The 16,503-nt window shown below is 45.7% G+C and overlaps 1 protein-coding gene across 2 annotated transcripts in view; it reads left to right on the top strand.

The window, feature by feature from the left end:
- The window catches only part of LOC311100278 (protein turtle homolog A-like), a 40,365-nt gene that overhangs the window by 4,984 nt on the left and 18,878 nt on the right, over window positions 1–16,503 (top strand). For both annotated transcript variants that reach the window (XM_084141133.1, XM_084141132.1), the window contains exons 4-13: window positions 9,295–9,441; window positions 12,086–12,234; window positions 12,408–12,525; window positions 13,223–13,364; window positions 13,523–13,668; window positions 13,786–13,928; window positions 14,117–14,257; window positions 14,862–14,978; window positions 15,232–15,382; window positions 15,588–15,699. In XM_084141133.1, the coding sequence (XP_083997259.1) occupies window positions 9,295–9,441; window positions 12,086–12,234; window positions 12,408–12,525; window positions 13,223–13,364; window positions 13,523–13,668; window positions 13,786–13,928; window positions 14,117–14,257; window positions 14,862–14,978; window positions 15,232–15,382; window positions 15,588–15,699 (1,366 nt within the window). The remainder of the gene's footprint in view (window positions 1–9,294; window positions 9,442–12,085; window positions 12,235–12,407; window positions 12,526–13,222; window positions 13,365–13,522; window positions 13,669–13,785; window positions 13,929–14,116; window positions 14,258–14,861; window positions 14,979–15,231; window positions 15,383–15,587; window positions 15,700–16,503) is intronic.

The raw sequence follows: 16,503 nt of genomic DNA, 5'->3' as shown, positions 1-16,503 counted from the left end.
AATTTATTTTGTACATAATGTTTCTGCCATCGTCTCTTATAACCAAAGAGAGCTTCTGGATATCAGGACAGCGATTACTCACCTCGCGTTGGACGAAGACTTTTTCTTCAACGAGGCGTTCGCAAAGGATATTCTACAGACTCCCGACAAGGCCCAGATCCCCGTCATTCGCGTGAGAAAGAGACGGAGATATCGTGGACGTAGGTCGGGGTGCCTTGTAAGGATCCGACGGCGAACGAGTAAACTGCCTCTCCCATCAATCCTATTAGCCAATGTTCAATCTTTTGAGAATAAAATTGACGATTTAAGATTACGGTTATCCTACCAACGGGACATTAAAAACTGTAATATCTTATGTTTCACGGAGTCGTGGCTGAACGACAACAATGACAACATTCAGCTAGCGGGCTATACGCTACATCGACAGGACAGAACTGCAGACTCTGGTAAGACAAAGGGTGGCGGTCTGTGTATATTTGTAAACAACAGCTGGTGCACAAAATCAAATACTAAGGAAGTCTCGAGGTTTTGCTCGCCTGAGGTAGAGTATCTTATGATAAGCTGTAGACCACACTATTTACCAAGAGAGTTTTCATCTATATTTTTCATAGCTGTCTATTTACCACCACAAACCAATGCTGGCATTAAGATTGCACTGAATGAGTTGTACAAGGCCATTAATCAACAGGAAAACGCTCATCCAGATGCAGCGCTCCTAGTAGCCGGGGACTTTAATGCAGGGAAACTTAAATCCGTTCTACCTCATTTCTACCAGCATGTTAAATGTGCAACCAGAGGGGAAAAAACTCTAGACCACCTTTACTCCACACACAAAGACGCATACAAAGCTCTCCCTCGCCCTCCATTTGGCAAATCTGACCATAACTCTATCCTCCTGATTCCTGCTTATAAGCAAAAACTGAAGCAGGAAGCACCAGTGATTCGGCTAATAAAAAAGTGGTCAGATGACGCAGATGCTAAGCTACAGGACTGTTTTGCTAGCACAGACTGGAACATGTTCCGGGATTCTTCAGACAGCATTGAGGAGTACACCACATCAGTCACTGGCTTCATCAATAAGTGCATCGATGATGTCGTCCCCACATTGACCGTACGTACATACCCCAACCAGAAGCCATGGATTACAGGAAACATCCGCACTGAGCTAAAGGGTAGAGCTGCCGCTTTCAAGGAACGGGACTCTAACCCGGACGCTTATAAGAAATCCCGCTATGACCTCCGACGAACCATCAAACAGGCAAAGAGTCAATACAGGTCTAAGATTGAATCATACTACACTGGCTCTGACGCTCGTCGGATGTGGCAGGGCTTGAAAACTATTACAGACTACAAAGGGAAGCACAGCCGCGAGCTGCCCAGTGACACAAGCCTACCAGACGAGCTAAACCACTTCTATGCTCGCTTCGAGGCAAGCAACACTGAAGCATGCACGAGAGCACCAGCTGTTCCGGACGACTATGTGATCACGCTCTCCGTAGCCGATGTGAGTAAGACTTTTAAGCAGGTCAACATTCACAAGGCCGCAGGGCCAGACGGATTACCAGGACGTGTACTCCGAGCATGTGCTGACCAACTGGCAAGTGTCTTCACTGACATTTTCAACATGTCCCTGACTGAGTCTGTAATACCAACATGTTTCAAGCAGACCACCATAGTCCCAGTGCCCAAGAACTCTAAGATAACCTGCCTAAATGACTACCGACCCGTAGCACTGACGTCTGTAGCCATGAAGTGCTTTGAAAGACTGGTCATGGCTCACATCAACAGCATAATCCCAGAAACCCTAGACCCACTCCAATTTGCATACCGCCCCAACAGATCCACAGATGATGCAATCTCTATCGCACTCCACACTGCCCTTTCCCACCTGGACAAGAGGAACACCTATGTGAGAATGCTATTCATTGACTACAGCTCAGCATTCAACACCATAGTGCCCTCTAAGCTCATCACTAAGCTAAGGATCCTGGGACTAAACACCTCCCTCTGCAACTGGATCCTGGACTTCCTGACGGGCCGCCCCCAGGTGGTAAGGGTAGGTAACAACACATCTGCCACACTGATCCTCAACACAGGGGCCCCTCAGGGGTGCGTGCTCAGTCCCCTCCTGTACTCTCTGTTCACCCATGACTGCATGGCCAGGCACGACTCCAACACCATCATTAAGTTTGCCGACGACACAACAGTGGTAGGCCTGATCACCGACAACGATGAGACAGCCTATAGGGAGGAGGTCAGAGATCTGGCCGTGTGGTGCCAGGACAACAACCTCTCCCTCAACGTGACCAAGACAAAGGAGATGATTGTGGACTACAGGAAAAAAAAGAGGACTGAGCACGCCCCCATTCTCATCGACGGGGCTGTAGTGGAACAGGTTGAGAGCTTCAAGTTCCTTGGTGTCCACATCACCAACGAACTATCATGGTCCAAACACACCAAGACAGTCGTGAAGAGGGCACGACAAAGCCTATTCCCCCTCAGGAGACTAAAAAGATTTGGCATGGGTCCTCAGATCCTCAAAAAATTCTACAGCTGCACCATCGAGAGCATCCTGACTGGTTGCATCACCGCCTGGTATGGCAACTGCTTGGCCTCTGACCGCAAGGCACTACAGAGGGTAGTGCGTACGGCCCAGTACATCACTGGGGCAAAGCTCCCTGCCATCCAGGACCTCTATACCAGGCGGTGTCAGAGGAAGGCCCTCAAAATTGTCAAAGACTCCAGCCACCCTAGTCATAGACTGTTCTCTCTGCTACCGCACGGCAAGCGGTACCGGAGTGCCAAGTCTAGGTCCAAAAGACTTCTCAACAGCTTCTACCCCCAAGCCATAAGACTCCTGAACAGCTAATCATGGCTACCCGGACTATTTGCACTGCCCCCCCACCCCATCCTTTTTACGCTGCTGCTACTCTGTTAAGTATTTATGCATAGTCACTTTAACTCTACCCACATGTACATATTACCTCAACTACCTCAACTAGCCGGTGCCCCCGCACATTGACTATGCAACGGTACCCCCCTGTATATATAGCCTCCCTACTGTCACTTTATTTTACTGTATATATAGCCTCCCTACTGTCACTTTATTTGACTTCTGCTCTTTTTTTCTCAACACGTTTTTGTTGTTGTTTTATTCTTACTTTTTTGTTTAAAATAAATGCACTGTTGGTTAAGGGCTGTAAGTAAGCATTTCACTGTAATGTCTGCACCTGTTGTATTCGGCGCATGTGACCAATAAAATTTGATTTGATTTGATTTGAAAAAAGTCTGGGTGTTTTAGATCTTCCTTTAGTTAGGATCGTCCTGTGTTCCAAAGGGCTGGTGGGAGTGAGATTTGACCTGTCAACCTCTCTGATCATTGGAAAAGCAGGAAGTTTAAAACTTGCAGTGTATTTGAGGTTTAAAAAGGCTTCTGAAGTTTGGAATTTCCACTTTGAAATTTCAGACTTGATTTTCCCTTATGAAAAATGTATCAACCCCTACAAAAATATCCTTTAATTATAATCCACATAATAATTCATATTTCCTGTTGCTGCAGGATTATTTTCCTGCTGTAGCAAACTGGCTCAAATTAAGATCATACACTCTTAGAAAAAAGGGTTCCAAAGGGGTTCTTCAGCTGTCCCCATAGGAGAACCCTTTTTGGTTCCATGTAGAACCTTCTGTGGAAAGGGTTCTACATGGAACCCAAAAAGATTCTACCTGGAACTGAAGGGGTTTTACCTGGAACCAAAAAGGATTAATCTATGGGGACAGCCGAAGAACCCTTTTAGGTTCTAGATGGCACCTTTATTTACATCTGTACATGGCAGAGGGAGCGAGGATTGACCTCAGGTCAGTAAAAGACACTAGCCTTTTTTCTCTATCCTTGATGCCATTTATGGCTGATCGCAGTTTTGCACTAAATTGTAGCTTCACAAGGACACAGAATATATGCGGACAAGGACAGGGACAGCAACATAAGTTTCGCAATAGTGGAGGAAGGGCAATATAATTCTACCTATTTTCAAAACAGCTTCACCTGATTCTGTCAGGTGAAAAAACCCTCTGAAACTATGGAAACAAATAAGAGTCTAAAATGACCAGTAATACAACCTTCTCCAGTAACAAACAGATCATTTTAAAAGCTCATGTTCAGAGCAACAAAAGGTTGAAAAAGTCCACCTTTCTCAAAGCTAGTTGGTGACTGGTGGGAAGGACAGGTGTAGCTTTGGAAGGGGAGGTTTGGTGGGGGGTAGATGAGGTGTTGAGTTCCCTTCCTCAGGCCATGTCTCTTCTCAGGTATCTTTTGCTAGACAGCCCCTCAGCTTGACTCTCAGGGTTGTGTCAGTTAGGCTCAATGTCCACCTATCATATTACACACTTTAGCTCCATAAACTACTGTATGTTGCTCACCTTTTAGCTCAACCTGTATTTAATCATATGTTAAACCTGCTTCATGAATTCAAAATGCCTATGCTGGTATTAAGTAGTGATGGGGAAAAAAATAAATACAGTTACATATCGCAATATTATCTTTGGACGACGCCTGTATATCGATATTTGACTCCAAGTATCGATTTGTAGGTAGTGTTAGCTAAAGCTAGTCGGCTGTACCTGCGCCAAAACTCCTGTATTTTAGATCCTATAGCTTGTTTTCCATCTTATTTTTAAATAGTGAGCCAAAATGTTTTCAGTACTTTTATTTCCATGACTGATCAAAACTCATTTTCTCATTGCTCTCTCGTCTCTCGGCAGCAGACAAATGGTGACCAATATGTTTGGAATATCAAATCGCAATAAAATCGCAGTATCGAATCACAATACATATAGAATCGTGAGAATTGCAATACGTATCGTATCAGCACCTAAGTATCGTGATAATATCATATCATGAGGTCCCTGGCAATTCCCAGCCCTAGTTTTAAGACATTATACCCTTATTTGTATGCCTCAGTGACTGTGCTGAAGAGCCATAGAGCAGAGCTACAATATAGCCATTCAGAGTACTATTACTTGATGAAGAGACAGAACGGATGCCTCAGTCTTCAGTGCTGTTCTTGCCAAAGAAAAAGCAAGAAACTGAATTATGTCCTCTGGATAGGTCAGCCCTCTACCCTCTCTTAGGAGAAAGAGCTGAATGGGTCTTTTCAGTGTTCGTTGTCTATGTAGAGCAGAGGAGAGGGGGGAATAGGCTGCTGTGTAGAGATAAGTGGTCAGGAGAGGAGAGCAGGCTGTTAGTTCTGTACACACAGAGCTGCTGATTCAGACCCAAGGAGAGAGAATAGTCAATGCTTTGGTAAATAAAGCTGTATAAATGCTGTGTAACATCATGTTATCCTGTACTCTACATTACTGCCTGACCACAGTGTCCACACAGCAAAGTAGTAATACACCAAGAGCTTTATTTATTAGATTTGTATTTATTTATTTGCAGCAAAGAAAGGTGATGGACAACAATACAGATAAAAACTAATTAAAAATACAAAAAACAATATACAATACATAAGTACAAAAATAAAAAAGGTTTCTTAAAACAGATAACAAAACCTACTAATTATAAATGTATAAATTAATTGATCAGTACTCACAAAAAAATATGTATATACACTACCGGTCAAAAGTCTTAGAACACCTACTAATTCAAGGGTTTTTCTTTATTTTTACTATTTTCTACATTGTAGTGAAGACATCAAAACTGAAATAACACATATGGAATCATGTAGTAACTGAAAAAGTGTTAAACAAATCAAAATATATTTTATATTTGAGATTCTTCAAATAGCCACCCTTTGCCTTGATGACAGCTTTGCACACTCTTGACATTCTCTCAACCAGCTTCACCTGGAATGCTTTTCCAACAGTCTTGAAGGAGTTCCCACATATGCTGAGCACTTGTTGGCTGCTTTTCCTTCACTCTGCTGTCCGACTCATCCCAAACCATCTCAATTTGGTTGAGGTCGGGGGATTGTGGAGGCCAGCTCATCTGATGCAGCACTCCATCACTCTCCTTCTTGGTAAAATAGCCCTTACACAGCCTGGAGGTGTGTTGGGTCATTGTCCTGTTGAAAAACAAATGATAGTCCCACTAAGCTCAAACCAGATGGGATGGCGTATCGCTGCAGAATGCTGTGGTAGCCATGCTGGTTAAGTGTGCCTTGAATTCTAAATAAATCCCAGGCAGTGTCACCAGCAAAGCACCCCCACACCATAACACCTCCTCCTCCATGCTTTACGGTGGGAAATACACATGCAGAGATAATCTGTTCACCCACACTGCGTCTCACAAAGACACAGCGGTTGGAACCAAAAATCTCCAATTTGGACTCCAGACCAAAGGACACATTTCCACCGGTCTAATGTCCATTGCTCGTGTTTCTTGGCCCAAGCAAGTCTCTTCTTATTATTGGTGTCCTTTAGTAGTGGTTTCTTTGCAGCAATTCGACCATCAAGGCCTGATTCACACAGTGTCCTCTGAACAGTTGATGTTGAAATGTGTCTGTTACTTGAACTGTGTGAAGCATTTATTTGGGCTGCAATTTCTGAGGATGGTAACTCTAATGAACTTTTCTTCTGCAGCAGAGGTAACTCTGGGTCTTCCATTCCTGTGGCTGTCCTCATGAGAGCCAGTTTCATCATAGCGCTTGATGGTTTTTGCAACTGCACTTGAAGAAACCGAATAGGGCTATCTTCTGTATACCCCCCCAACCTTGTCACAACACAACTGATTGGCTCAAACGCATTAAGAAGGAAAGAAATTCCACAAATTAACTTTTAAGAAGGCACACCTGTTATTTGAAATGCATTCCAGGTGACTACCTCATGAAGCTGATTGAGAGAATGCCAAGAGTGTGCAAAGTTGTCATCAACTCAAAGGGTAGCTATTTGAAGAATCTCAAATATAAAATATATTATGATTTATTTAACACTTTTTTGGTTACTACATGATTCCATATGTGTTATTTCATAGTTTTGATGTCTTCACTATTATTCTACAATGTATAAAATAGTTTAAAACAAAGAAAAACCCTTGAATGAGTAAGTGTTCTAAAACTTTTGACCGGTAGTGTATATATATTTGTTTTGTTTAAATGTGTGTGTGCGTGTGAGCTCATACCCTCCCCAGTGTACTGGCCTGTATATTGTCCGTCCACAGTGCTGTATTTCAATGAATTACACATTTTTCATTGAGGCAGGCTTTTGGCGATATAGCAGCTATTTGATCTCTGCTGTTGATAGTGAGGGAGCCTTTAGCCAAACTGTGATGATTCAAATTTCAAATGATCACAGCGTCTCTTAACAGAAGAACAAGATGGAGACATTGGGGAGTGAAGGGTTTCAAGAGGTGAAACTCTACCTGCTCTATTCTCTGACAGAAACTTGAACACAAGCGCCTGTGAAACCTTTGCCAAGGGATGACGACAAGTCTTAAGGAAGGGATGGGCATATAGATTCTGAATTTCATATCCTTAGGTGCCTGGAAAGTCCCATCAGCAACCAACACATCCTGATATTTACACAAATGCAAAGCTGTGATTGTAGATTGAAGTTGGCCTATGTGTAAGTTTAGCATATTTTAGTGATACTTGATATAATCTGTTTGATTGTTTTCATTCATCAACAAATTAAAACGTAACATTATATTGGGTAGTAGTGTAATTAAATATTACTAGGTGCATTATTTGAGCGGATCCATTATGTCATGTGTCTGTGTTGTTAGTGGACTACATCATGCTTTTCTGTTGGTCTGTCATCTCAAAGCTGAGGCCATTGAATGATGAAACCTGGCTGGGCTTTGGTTAGTGATGCATTCAGTGCAATGGGATGTGGTCGCATTTTCTGAGTCGCTGGACTGGCCATACAATGGAAACATATTATTATTAGTCACATGGGACTCAGATGTTCCACACATGTATCTGAACTAATGGGTGAGAAAGAGAGAGTTTTCCTGGACAGGGGTGAAACACTCACACGGAGACTGACATGTCGGTCAACAAAGAGTATTTTTTTATAGAATTAGAGGGCCAAAAGAGGGGCGGGACCAGCCAGTGAAGAACAAGAGAAAGAGGGGGAGGAGTGGTGGAGGAGAGGGTGTTGGTGGTGGTTGCAGAGAATGACCATGTGGGAGAATGGCTGCCAAAGAGGAGGGACACTGGGCCAGTATTGTGATGGTATTTAAATCAACAATGCCTTCACTGAAACCACACGCTATGCCCCACTAAACTTATTACAGAGTTGATTTGTTTGCAATACCCTGCCTCTCTCTCTCCCTATTATCTCTCTCTCTTTCTCTGTCTTGCATTCTCTCTCTCTCTCTCTCTCTCTCTCTCTCTCTCTCTCTCTCTCTCTCTCTTTCTCTCTCTCTCTCTATCACCTTTCGCTTTCTCAATTTATCTATCATGATTAAAATCTAGAGGTGCTTTTTTTTCATGTGCACCTTTTTAAACAGTGATAGGCTATCAGTGCCTCTGTTGCTCCACCCTCACCCCTCCCTCTCCTTGCTCTCCCTGATAGTGCTCCCCATTCCATTTAGAAAAGTAAACAGGATGTGATGTCATAGGCGGTTCCTCACCTGTTATCACAGCCACCATCCCTTTAACTAGCTTCCTGATCCCCACTGTGGGCATAGAAACAGTCCCTCCCTGTCACTAGGGACAAGGACTGGGGTTAATGATTAGCTCAACACACCTCAATGACTCAATGTCACAAACACATTAGCGCTACAGTGTGAGGCATGCTCATGTTCTTGTAATGTCTTGTATGTGTGTGTGGTAGGTGTATGTGTCTATGGATGAGAGAGAGGCAATTGGCAAACAAACAATGGATTTTCTCAAGTTTCAAGTGTTAATTTTATTAGTTTCCTAAATGCTTCACTGTCTGTAAAGGAGAGGCTAATCACACTGATAAACTGCACTGTTTCAGTTATTTATTGTGAAAATGGCTTTATTGAATAACAAAAGAAATGACAAGCTAAGAGAACTGGAGTAAGGGAGATGAGAGGGGGAGAGATGAGAGAGAGAGAGAAAAGCCACAGGGAAGGAGGGAGGGAGGGGTGAGTCAGCAAACACCATTGCCCAAGGGTGCAGTCACCTGGCAACCAGGAGATCAAATTTCAAAGCTCAAGACAATGTGAAGGCTTTATCTATAGGAAATGTAAGTACCATTTAAGAAAATTCCTATCAATTGTAAAGCACACATTCTTTGTATTGAAAACCCCTAAAATTCCTCGTTATTTCCAGTTGTCTGATTGGTTTGTACCCTGTCTCGTGCTGTCTAACCCCTATGTGTCCCCAGGCCGTGTGTCTCTGGTCAGGAACACTGTTCTGAGAGTGAAGGGGCTCCTCATGGAGGACCAGGGCCTGTACGAGTGTCGCATTCTCCTGCTGGACAAAACCATGGACGAGACCCACAACGGCACCTGGACCCTACTCTCTGTGACTGGTGAGAGCAGGGGCTGGTGATGGGAATGATTTTACGGCCATGGAGCCCTATGATCCTCATCCTTCCTATCCTGTCCTATCCTACACACACACTCCCGCTATCTCTCTCTGACCTCTCTCTCTCTCAACAAAACATGAGGAGGAGGAGAGGAGAGAGGAGCTGGAGAGGAGAGAAGAGCTGGAGAGGAGAGAGGAGCAGGAGAGGAGAAAGGAGCAAGAGAGGAGAGAGGTGGTAGAGAGGAGCTGGAGAGGAGAGAGGAGCAAGAGAGCAGGGAGGAGGAGAGAGGATCAGGAGAGGAGAGAGGAGAGGAGAGAGGAGCTGGAGAGGAGAGAGGAGCTGGAGAGGAGCAGGAGAGGAGCAGGAGAGGAGAGAGGTGGAGGAGAGGAGAGAGGAGCAGGAGAGGAGAGAGGAGCAGGAGAGGAGAGAGGTGGAGAGAGGAGCAGGAGAGGAGAGAGGTGGAGGAGAGGAGAGAGGTGGAGGAGAGGAGTGAGGTGGAAGAGAGGAGAGAGGAGCTGGAGAGGAGAGAGGAGCAGGAGAGGAGAGAGGAGCAGGAGAGGAGAGAGGAGCAGAAGGGGAGAGAGGAGCAGGAGAGGAGAGAGGAGCAGGAGAGGAGAGAGGAGCAGGAGGGGAGAGAGGAGCAGGAGAGGAGAGAGGAGCAGGAGAAGAGAGAGGTGGAGGAGAGGAGAGAGGAGCAGGATATGAGAGAGGTGGAGGAGAGGAGAGAGGTGGAGGAGAGGAGAGAGGAGCAGGAGAGGAGAGAGGTGGAGGAGAGGAGAGAGGTGGAGGAAAGGAGCTGGAGAGGAGAGAGATGGAGGAGAGGAGAGAGGTGGTGGAGAGGAGAGCGGAGCTGGAGAGGAGAGAGGAGCTGGAGAGGAGAGAGGAGCAGGAGAGGAGAGAGGAGTAGGAGAGGAGAGAGCAGGAGAGGAGAGAGGAGCAGGAGAGGACAGAGGTGGAGGAGAGGAGAGAGGAGCAGGTGAGGAGAGAGGAGCTGGAGAGGAGAGGAGAGAGTAGCAGGAGAGGAGAGAGGAGCAGGAGAGGAGAGAGGAGCAGGAGAGGAGAGAGGAGCAGGAGGGGAGAGAGGAGCAGGAGAGGAGAGGAGAGGAGAGAGGAGCAGGAGAGGAGAGAGGAGCAGGAGAGGACAGAGGTGGAGGAGAGGAGAGAGGAGCAGGAGAAGAGAGAGGTGGAGGAGAGGAGAGAGGAGCAGGGTAGGAGAGAGGTGGAGGAGAGGAGAGAGGAGCAGGAGAGGATAGAGGTGGAGGAGAGGAGAGAGGTGGAGGAAAGGAGCTGGAGAGGAGAGAGATGGAAGAGAGGAGAGAGGTGGTGGAGAGGAGTGAGGAGCTGGAGAGGAGAGAGAAGCAGGAGAGGAGATAGGAGAGGAGAGGAGAGAGGAGCAGGAGAGGAGAGAGGAGCAGGAGAGGAGAGAGGCGCAGGAGAGGAGAGTGGCGCAGGAGAGGAGAGTGGAGCAGGAGAAAGGAGCAAGAGAAGAGAGAGGAGCAGGAGAGGACAGAGGTGGAGGAGAGGAGAGATGTGGAAGAGAGGAGAGAGGAGCTGGAGAGGAGAGAGGAGCAGGAGAGGAGAGAGGAGCAGGAGAGGAGAGAGGAGCAGAAGGGGAGAGAGGAGCAGGAGGGGAGAGAGGAACAGGAGAGGAGAGAGGAGCAGGCGAGGAGAGAGGAGCAGGAGAAGAGGGAGGTGGTGGAGAGGAGAGAGGAGCAGGATAGGAGAGAGGTGGAGGAGAGGAGAGAGGAGCAGGATAGGAGAGAGGTGGAGGAGAGGAGAGAAGTGGAGGAAAGGAGCTGGAGAGGAGAGAGATGGAGGAAAGGAAAGAGGTGGTGGAGAGGAGATAGGAGCTGGAGAGGAGAGAGGAGCTGGAGAGGAGAGAGGAGCAGGAGAGGAGAAAGAGCAGGAGAGGAGGGAGGGGAGAGGAGCAGGAGAGGAGAGAGGAGCTGGAGAGGAGAGAGGAGCAGGGGAGGAGAGAGGAGCAGGAGGGGAGAGAGGAGCAGGAGAGGAGAGAGGAGCAGGTGGGAGGAGAGAGGTGGAGGAGAGGAGAGAGGTAGAGGAGAGGTGAGAGGAGCAGGTGAGGAGAGAGGAGCAGGAGAGGACAGAGGTGGAGGGGAGGAGAGAGGAGCAGGATAGGAGAATGGTGGAGGAGAGGAGAGAGGTGGAGGAGAGGAGAGAGGAGCTGGAGAGGAGAGAGGAGCTGGAGAGGAGAGAGGAGCAGGAGAGTGGAGCAGGAGAGGAGAGTGGAGCAGGAGAGGAGAGAGGAGCAGGAGAGGAGAGAGGAGCTGGAGAGGAGAGAGGAGCAGGAGAGGAGAGAGGCATTAGGGCAGATTAGCCAGGCACATGGCCTGTGGTGTTCCGTCAAAGACCTGCAGGTTCAAATCTAAGGCCATTGTCTGATAAGGTTTAAGATGCCTTGGCAGGCGTACACTGTCAGGGAGAGCTTTACTCACTCACTGGTGGACTGTACATTACATGCTGGCCTCTAAGGGATATAGCCTTCAGCCAATTTGACTTTAAACAGGGTCAAACCTGCAGATTCAGCTTTGTTGTTTATGAGACCTTCACCTTTACAATCTGTTTAGCTCTCTCTCTGGAAAAAGGGATTGAGGTTGTTGTGTTGACTGTCTTTGTTGTTGTTCTGTAGCTCCTCCTATTTTCACCAAGACCCCTCCCCCTGTCCTGGAGGCTCTAGTGGGGAATCCTCTTTCTCTAGCCTGTGTTGCTCGTGGCAACCCACAACCCACCATAACCTGGGCTAAAGATGGTACTCTGATTGGAGGAGACAAGGTTGAGGTGAGGATTCATGGTTCAGTCTTCATGGCTAAACAAAAAAATATATAAAAAGTTAATTTCACATTGCCATCTCTCTCGCTCACAATGCAAACTTTATTGTCCCTGCAGTGAAATTCATTGCTCTCTCGCTCTCGCTCTCGCTCTCTCTCTCTGTCTCTCTCTCTGTATCTCAGGTGCTGAGTGGGACGTTGTCTCTCAGAGCAGTGAGCACAGAGGCCGGAGGACGGTATGAATGTCTCGCCACCAACACAGAGGGCAATGTGACTCATGTGACAAAGCTGAAAGTCAAAGGTCAGTCACTGTCTGTCTGTCTGTTTGTTTATGAGTTTCGTGTCTACAGTTTCCCCCTGGGTCCTACTAGGAGAATAGAAAAATCCAGCAGCATACTCTGTCCTTATTTTCTCCCAATCTTAGTCACTGGAATCCCCACTGGTACACAGTGAGCCAAACAATCTCCCATCACTTTGTCTAGTATTACCCAAATCCTCTGTTGAGTGTAGTGAGGCATTATCGCCATCTAGTGGTGAATGGGATATCTTCAGTTACAGGTGAATCCGAGGGTTTATGTTGTGTTCTTTCTGTGGATGTTTTTCCTCATGAATCTCACTTATGTAATACAATATGCTCCATTTATTTTTAAGTCATGCTATGTTTATGCCACATGATGTCAATATGACCAGGATATGCCGTTTAGCTTTGGCAGTGACACCTGTTTTTTGGATTATAGTAAGGCTTTGATTTCTGGCTGTAGTCACTTTTTCGAAGCCTTATGTAAGCCGTAAAACAGACCTTGAAACAAATCCTCTAAACATTTATCTCAATCAGCCATAATCTCCCAACATGAAAAATGTTGCCGTGTCATGCTGTGTAGTAGTGTTGCTCTCACCAGATAACTGATCGGATTTGAGATATCTTGCTAATCTGCGATGTCCTGCTAAATTTGATCATGGAAAGAAATCCCTGATCTATTCTATCTGGTCTCAAACAGGTCCTCCAGTCATTGTTATCCCCCCGAAGAACACGGCTCTCAACCTGACCCAGAATGCCCTCCTGCGGTGCCAGGCCGTGGCGGATCCGCCCAACATGACCTATGTGTGGCAAAGGCAGGGAGAGAATGTCCATCACATAGAGTAAATTTGGTGTATTTTGTCACGGTTTATTTATATTGAATTTGTGTGTTTACATGGGATTATGCGTTTGTTATGATGTTTCTAATGTGGCGTTTGCTCTATTTAAATGTCCTTCATGGGTTGTGTGTCTGAATGTTTATGTTTTGCTTTGTTGTTAGGGCTCTGAAGTCCCGTGTGAAGATCATGGTGGACGGCACCCTCCTTATCACCCGCGTCACCCCAGAAGATTCTGGGAACTATACCTGCATGCCCACCAATGGTCTTTTAACTCCGCCTACTGCATCCGCCAGTCTCACTGTGCGACGTAAGTGTCTATGTGTTGATGTTTTCATCTCTAATCTTCAGTCTCCACATAATGACACAAATCCTTCCTATCCATCAATCCATCCATCATTTTATTTGTTTCCTTTCTTCCTCTCAGACCGTGCCCAGGCTCTCCTGATGCCTCAGCAGACATATCTCCCCACAGGCCTGGGGGGACTGGTCTCCTGCCCTGTGAGAGCCCAGCCCCCCCTGCTCCGTGTTGATTGGACCAAGGATGGACAGCCACTGAATCTGGCCATGGTGGGAAGATCAACCTCATATCTACCCTGATGCTGCTAATTTGACCATTTACATAAGGAATCAATATGCCCTGTAGGCCTAGTGCTCAGAAGATAATATGTTCCCATTCAAGAGAGATAGATGTACATTAACCTAAATTGAAAAACTGTTGAGAAGTTCTCTGACCCCTCACTGTTTTATCCAATCAGTACCCAGGATGGACGTTGACGTCTGAAGGCTCGGTGTTCATGGCAACTGTCAATGATGATGCAACAGGCGTGTACACGTGCACCCCCTACAACAGCTTCGGGACCATGGGTCAATCAGGGCCTACGACAGTCATCCTACAGGTCAGGGTGCACACAGTGTTTTCTAGCACTTTATTGTACAGTACAGAGATTAGGTATTCATCCTCGAAATGACGTGGTAAAATGGTAATTACACGATAATAACTTTTGAAATTTTTTTTTGTTTCTTATAAAATGATTACCACTACAGACCCATTTTTTGGCACCAGGTAGTTAGTTACCAATTTTGTGCAATTTACCTAGACTAGAATGTCCCATTTTACCACGTAGTTTCCTTGTAAATTGCAAGTAAATACCTACTATGTGAAAACAGCACTTTAAAATAAAGTGCTACCCAATTATCTGCCTCTCTCAGTCTGAAGAGAGAGCTCATATCTGAGACAGGCAGGTAAGGACTTTTAAAATATATATTTCGATGATCTTTTCTTCACTCCTCTACTTGTCAATCTGTGACATGAATTGAGTTTAATGTGGTCCTGATTACAATAGCTCCTGTATGACAAGGTTAATTGTGGCGCTAATCCTTTTGTGAATAGGTTAATCTTGGCTGAAGCTAAAGGTAATCTACTGTTTCACTCACTTTCTCTAATTGTGATAAAGTCCTTGACTAATTGACACGGCTGGTTGTTTTGTTTCTGACCCGCAGGACCCCCCGTCACTCAACGTGTCCCCCCGAAAGGAGTATCGAGAGGAGGTGGGGAGGAAGCTTGTTATCCCCTGCCAGACCACTGGAGAGCCAGCCCCTACTGTAACCTGGAGCAAGGTGAGTGCACTTCAATCCGCCCCACAGCAAATGACTGTACTCTACTGACTACTTGAGATAGTGTAAACTGTGGACATACCCTGGAGCAGAAATAGCTATTATTTAACACACACCTGCAAGCAAGAAAGCACACTTACACACACGCACACACACACTTTTCCCGACAAACAGAGACAAACAAACTCACTGATTGCAGATCAGCATTCAGCCCAGCTGGTGTGTCCGATCTCCTCCCTGTCCTCCCTGTCTGTAGGTTGGACCTGCCACACTCTCTCAGTACTCTATAGCAGCCAACGGCTCCCTGCTGCTGTTTCCTCTCAGTAAAGACCACCAGGGGGAGTGGGAGTGCAGCGTTACCAACCTCGTGGCCACTGTCAAAGCCAGCACTCTCATCTCAGTGCTGGGTGAGTGGAACAGACAGACTGACTCACATACATCTATGTCATCTTTATTAATGTAGCTAATATGTAAAGTGTTCATTACATTATGGAACCTCACCAGTGTATTATGAATCTGTGTTGAATAAGGATGCAGCTCTTATCTCATTTTCTATTCTCCCTCTTCTTCCTTCTCACTCCCTCTCTCTCTCCTTATCTGTCTGTGTGTCAGGCACCAGTCCCCATGCTGCCACCCTGGTGTCTGTGTCTCCAGGGTTCAAGCAGGCCAATGTGTCCTGGGAACCAGGCTTTGATGGGGGATACCCCCAGACATTCACTGTCTGGTGAGTCTTCTACTCTTATAATAATAATAATAATAATAATAATAATAATAATAATAATAATAATAATAATAATAATAATATGCCATTTAGCAGAGGCTTTTATCCAAAGCGACTTACAGTCATGCGTGCATAAATGTTTTGTGTATGGGTGGTCCCGGGGATCGAACCCACTACCTTCTGTCTTCCTCTCTTCACTGTCTGGTGAGTCGTCTACTCTTCTAGTCTCTTTTCTGTCTCCCTCTCTTCACTGTCTGGTGAGTCCTCTACTCTTCTAGCCTCTGATCTGTCTCCATCTGTGTAACCATAGCAGCAACATATTAATATACTGTATTGAACATCAGTGGAGGACAGCTCATCATCAACAGCAGGGGTAAACAATCACAAACAGGGAAACAGACATGCTGAATTGACACAGAGGGGTACAGAACACAGAAATCCACAAACAGTAATTATGGATGCCAGATAGAAGAACATTTAAAAGAGAAACCGCTTAAAAAATGATGCTGTTCAACAAATGTGAAAATGATTATATTGTATAGAATATCTACGTTGTCATTTAGATCTATCACATAGAACATAGAATGCATTGTGCAGTCTCTTCATCTTTTATAGTGCATATAATTTGCACCCACACATACACACACACACTAGGGTTGAATGGCGGGAACCCGGTTACTGAGATTTACCGAGATTTACCGCCCAAAACCACTCCCTTTTCCCGTGATTAATAATTGCTAGAAACCGGTAAATTATAATAAATTATTTATGTCAACAGCATGACGTGAAATGGAATTGTTAAATGAT

This window comes from Coregonus lavaretus (assembly GCF_964263955.1).
Source record: "Coregonus lavaretus genome assembly, chromosome: 24".
In the NCBI taxonomy this organism is placed as follows: Eukaryota; Metazoa; Chordata; class Actinopteri; order Salmoniformes; family Salmonidae; genus Coregonus; species Coregonus lavaretus.
The sequence above is the reverse complement of the archived record's forward strand: the minus strand, read 5'-3'. Positions and strand labels throughout refer to the sequence as shown.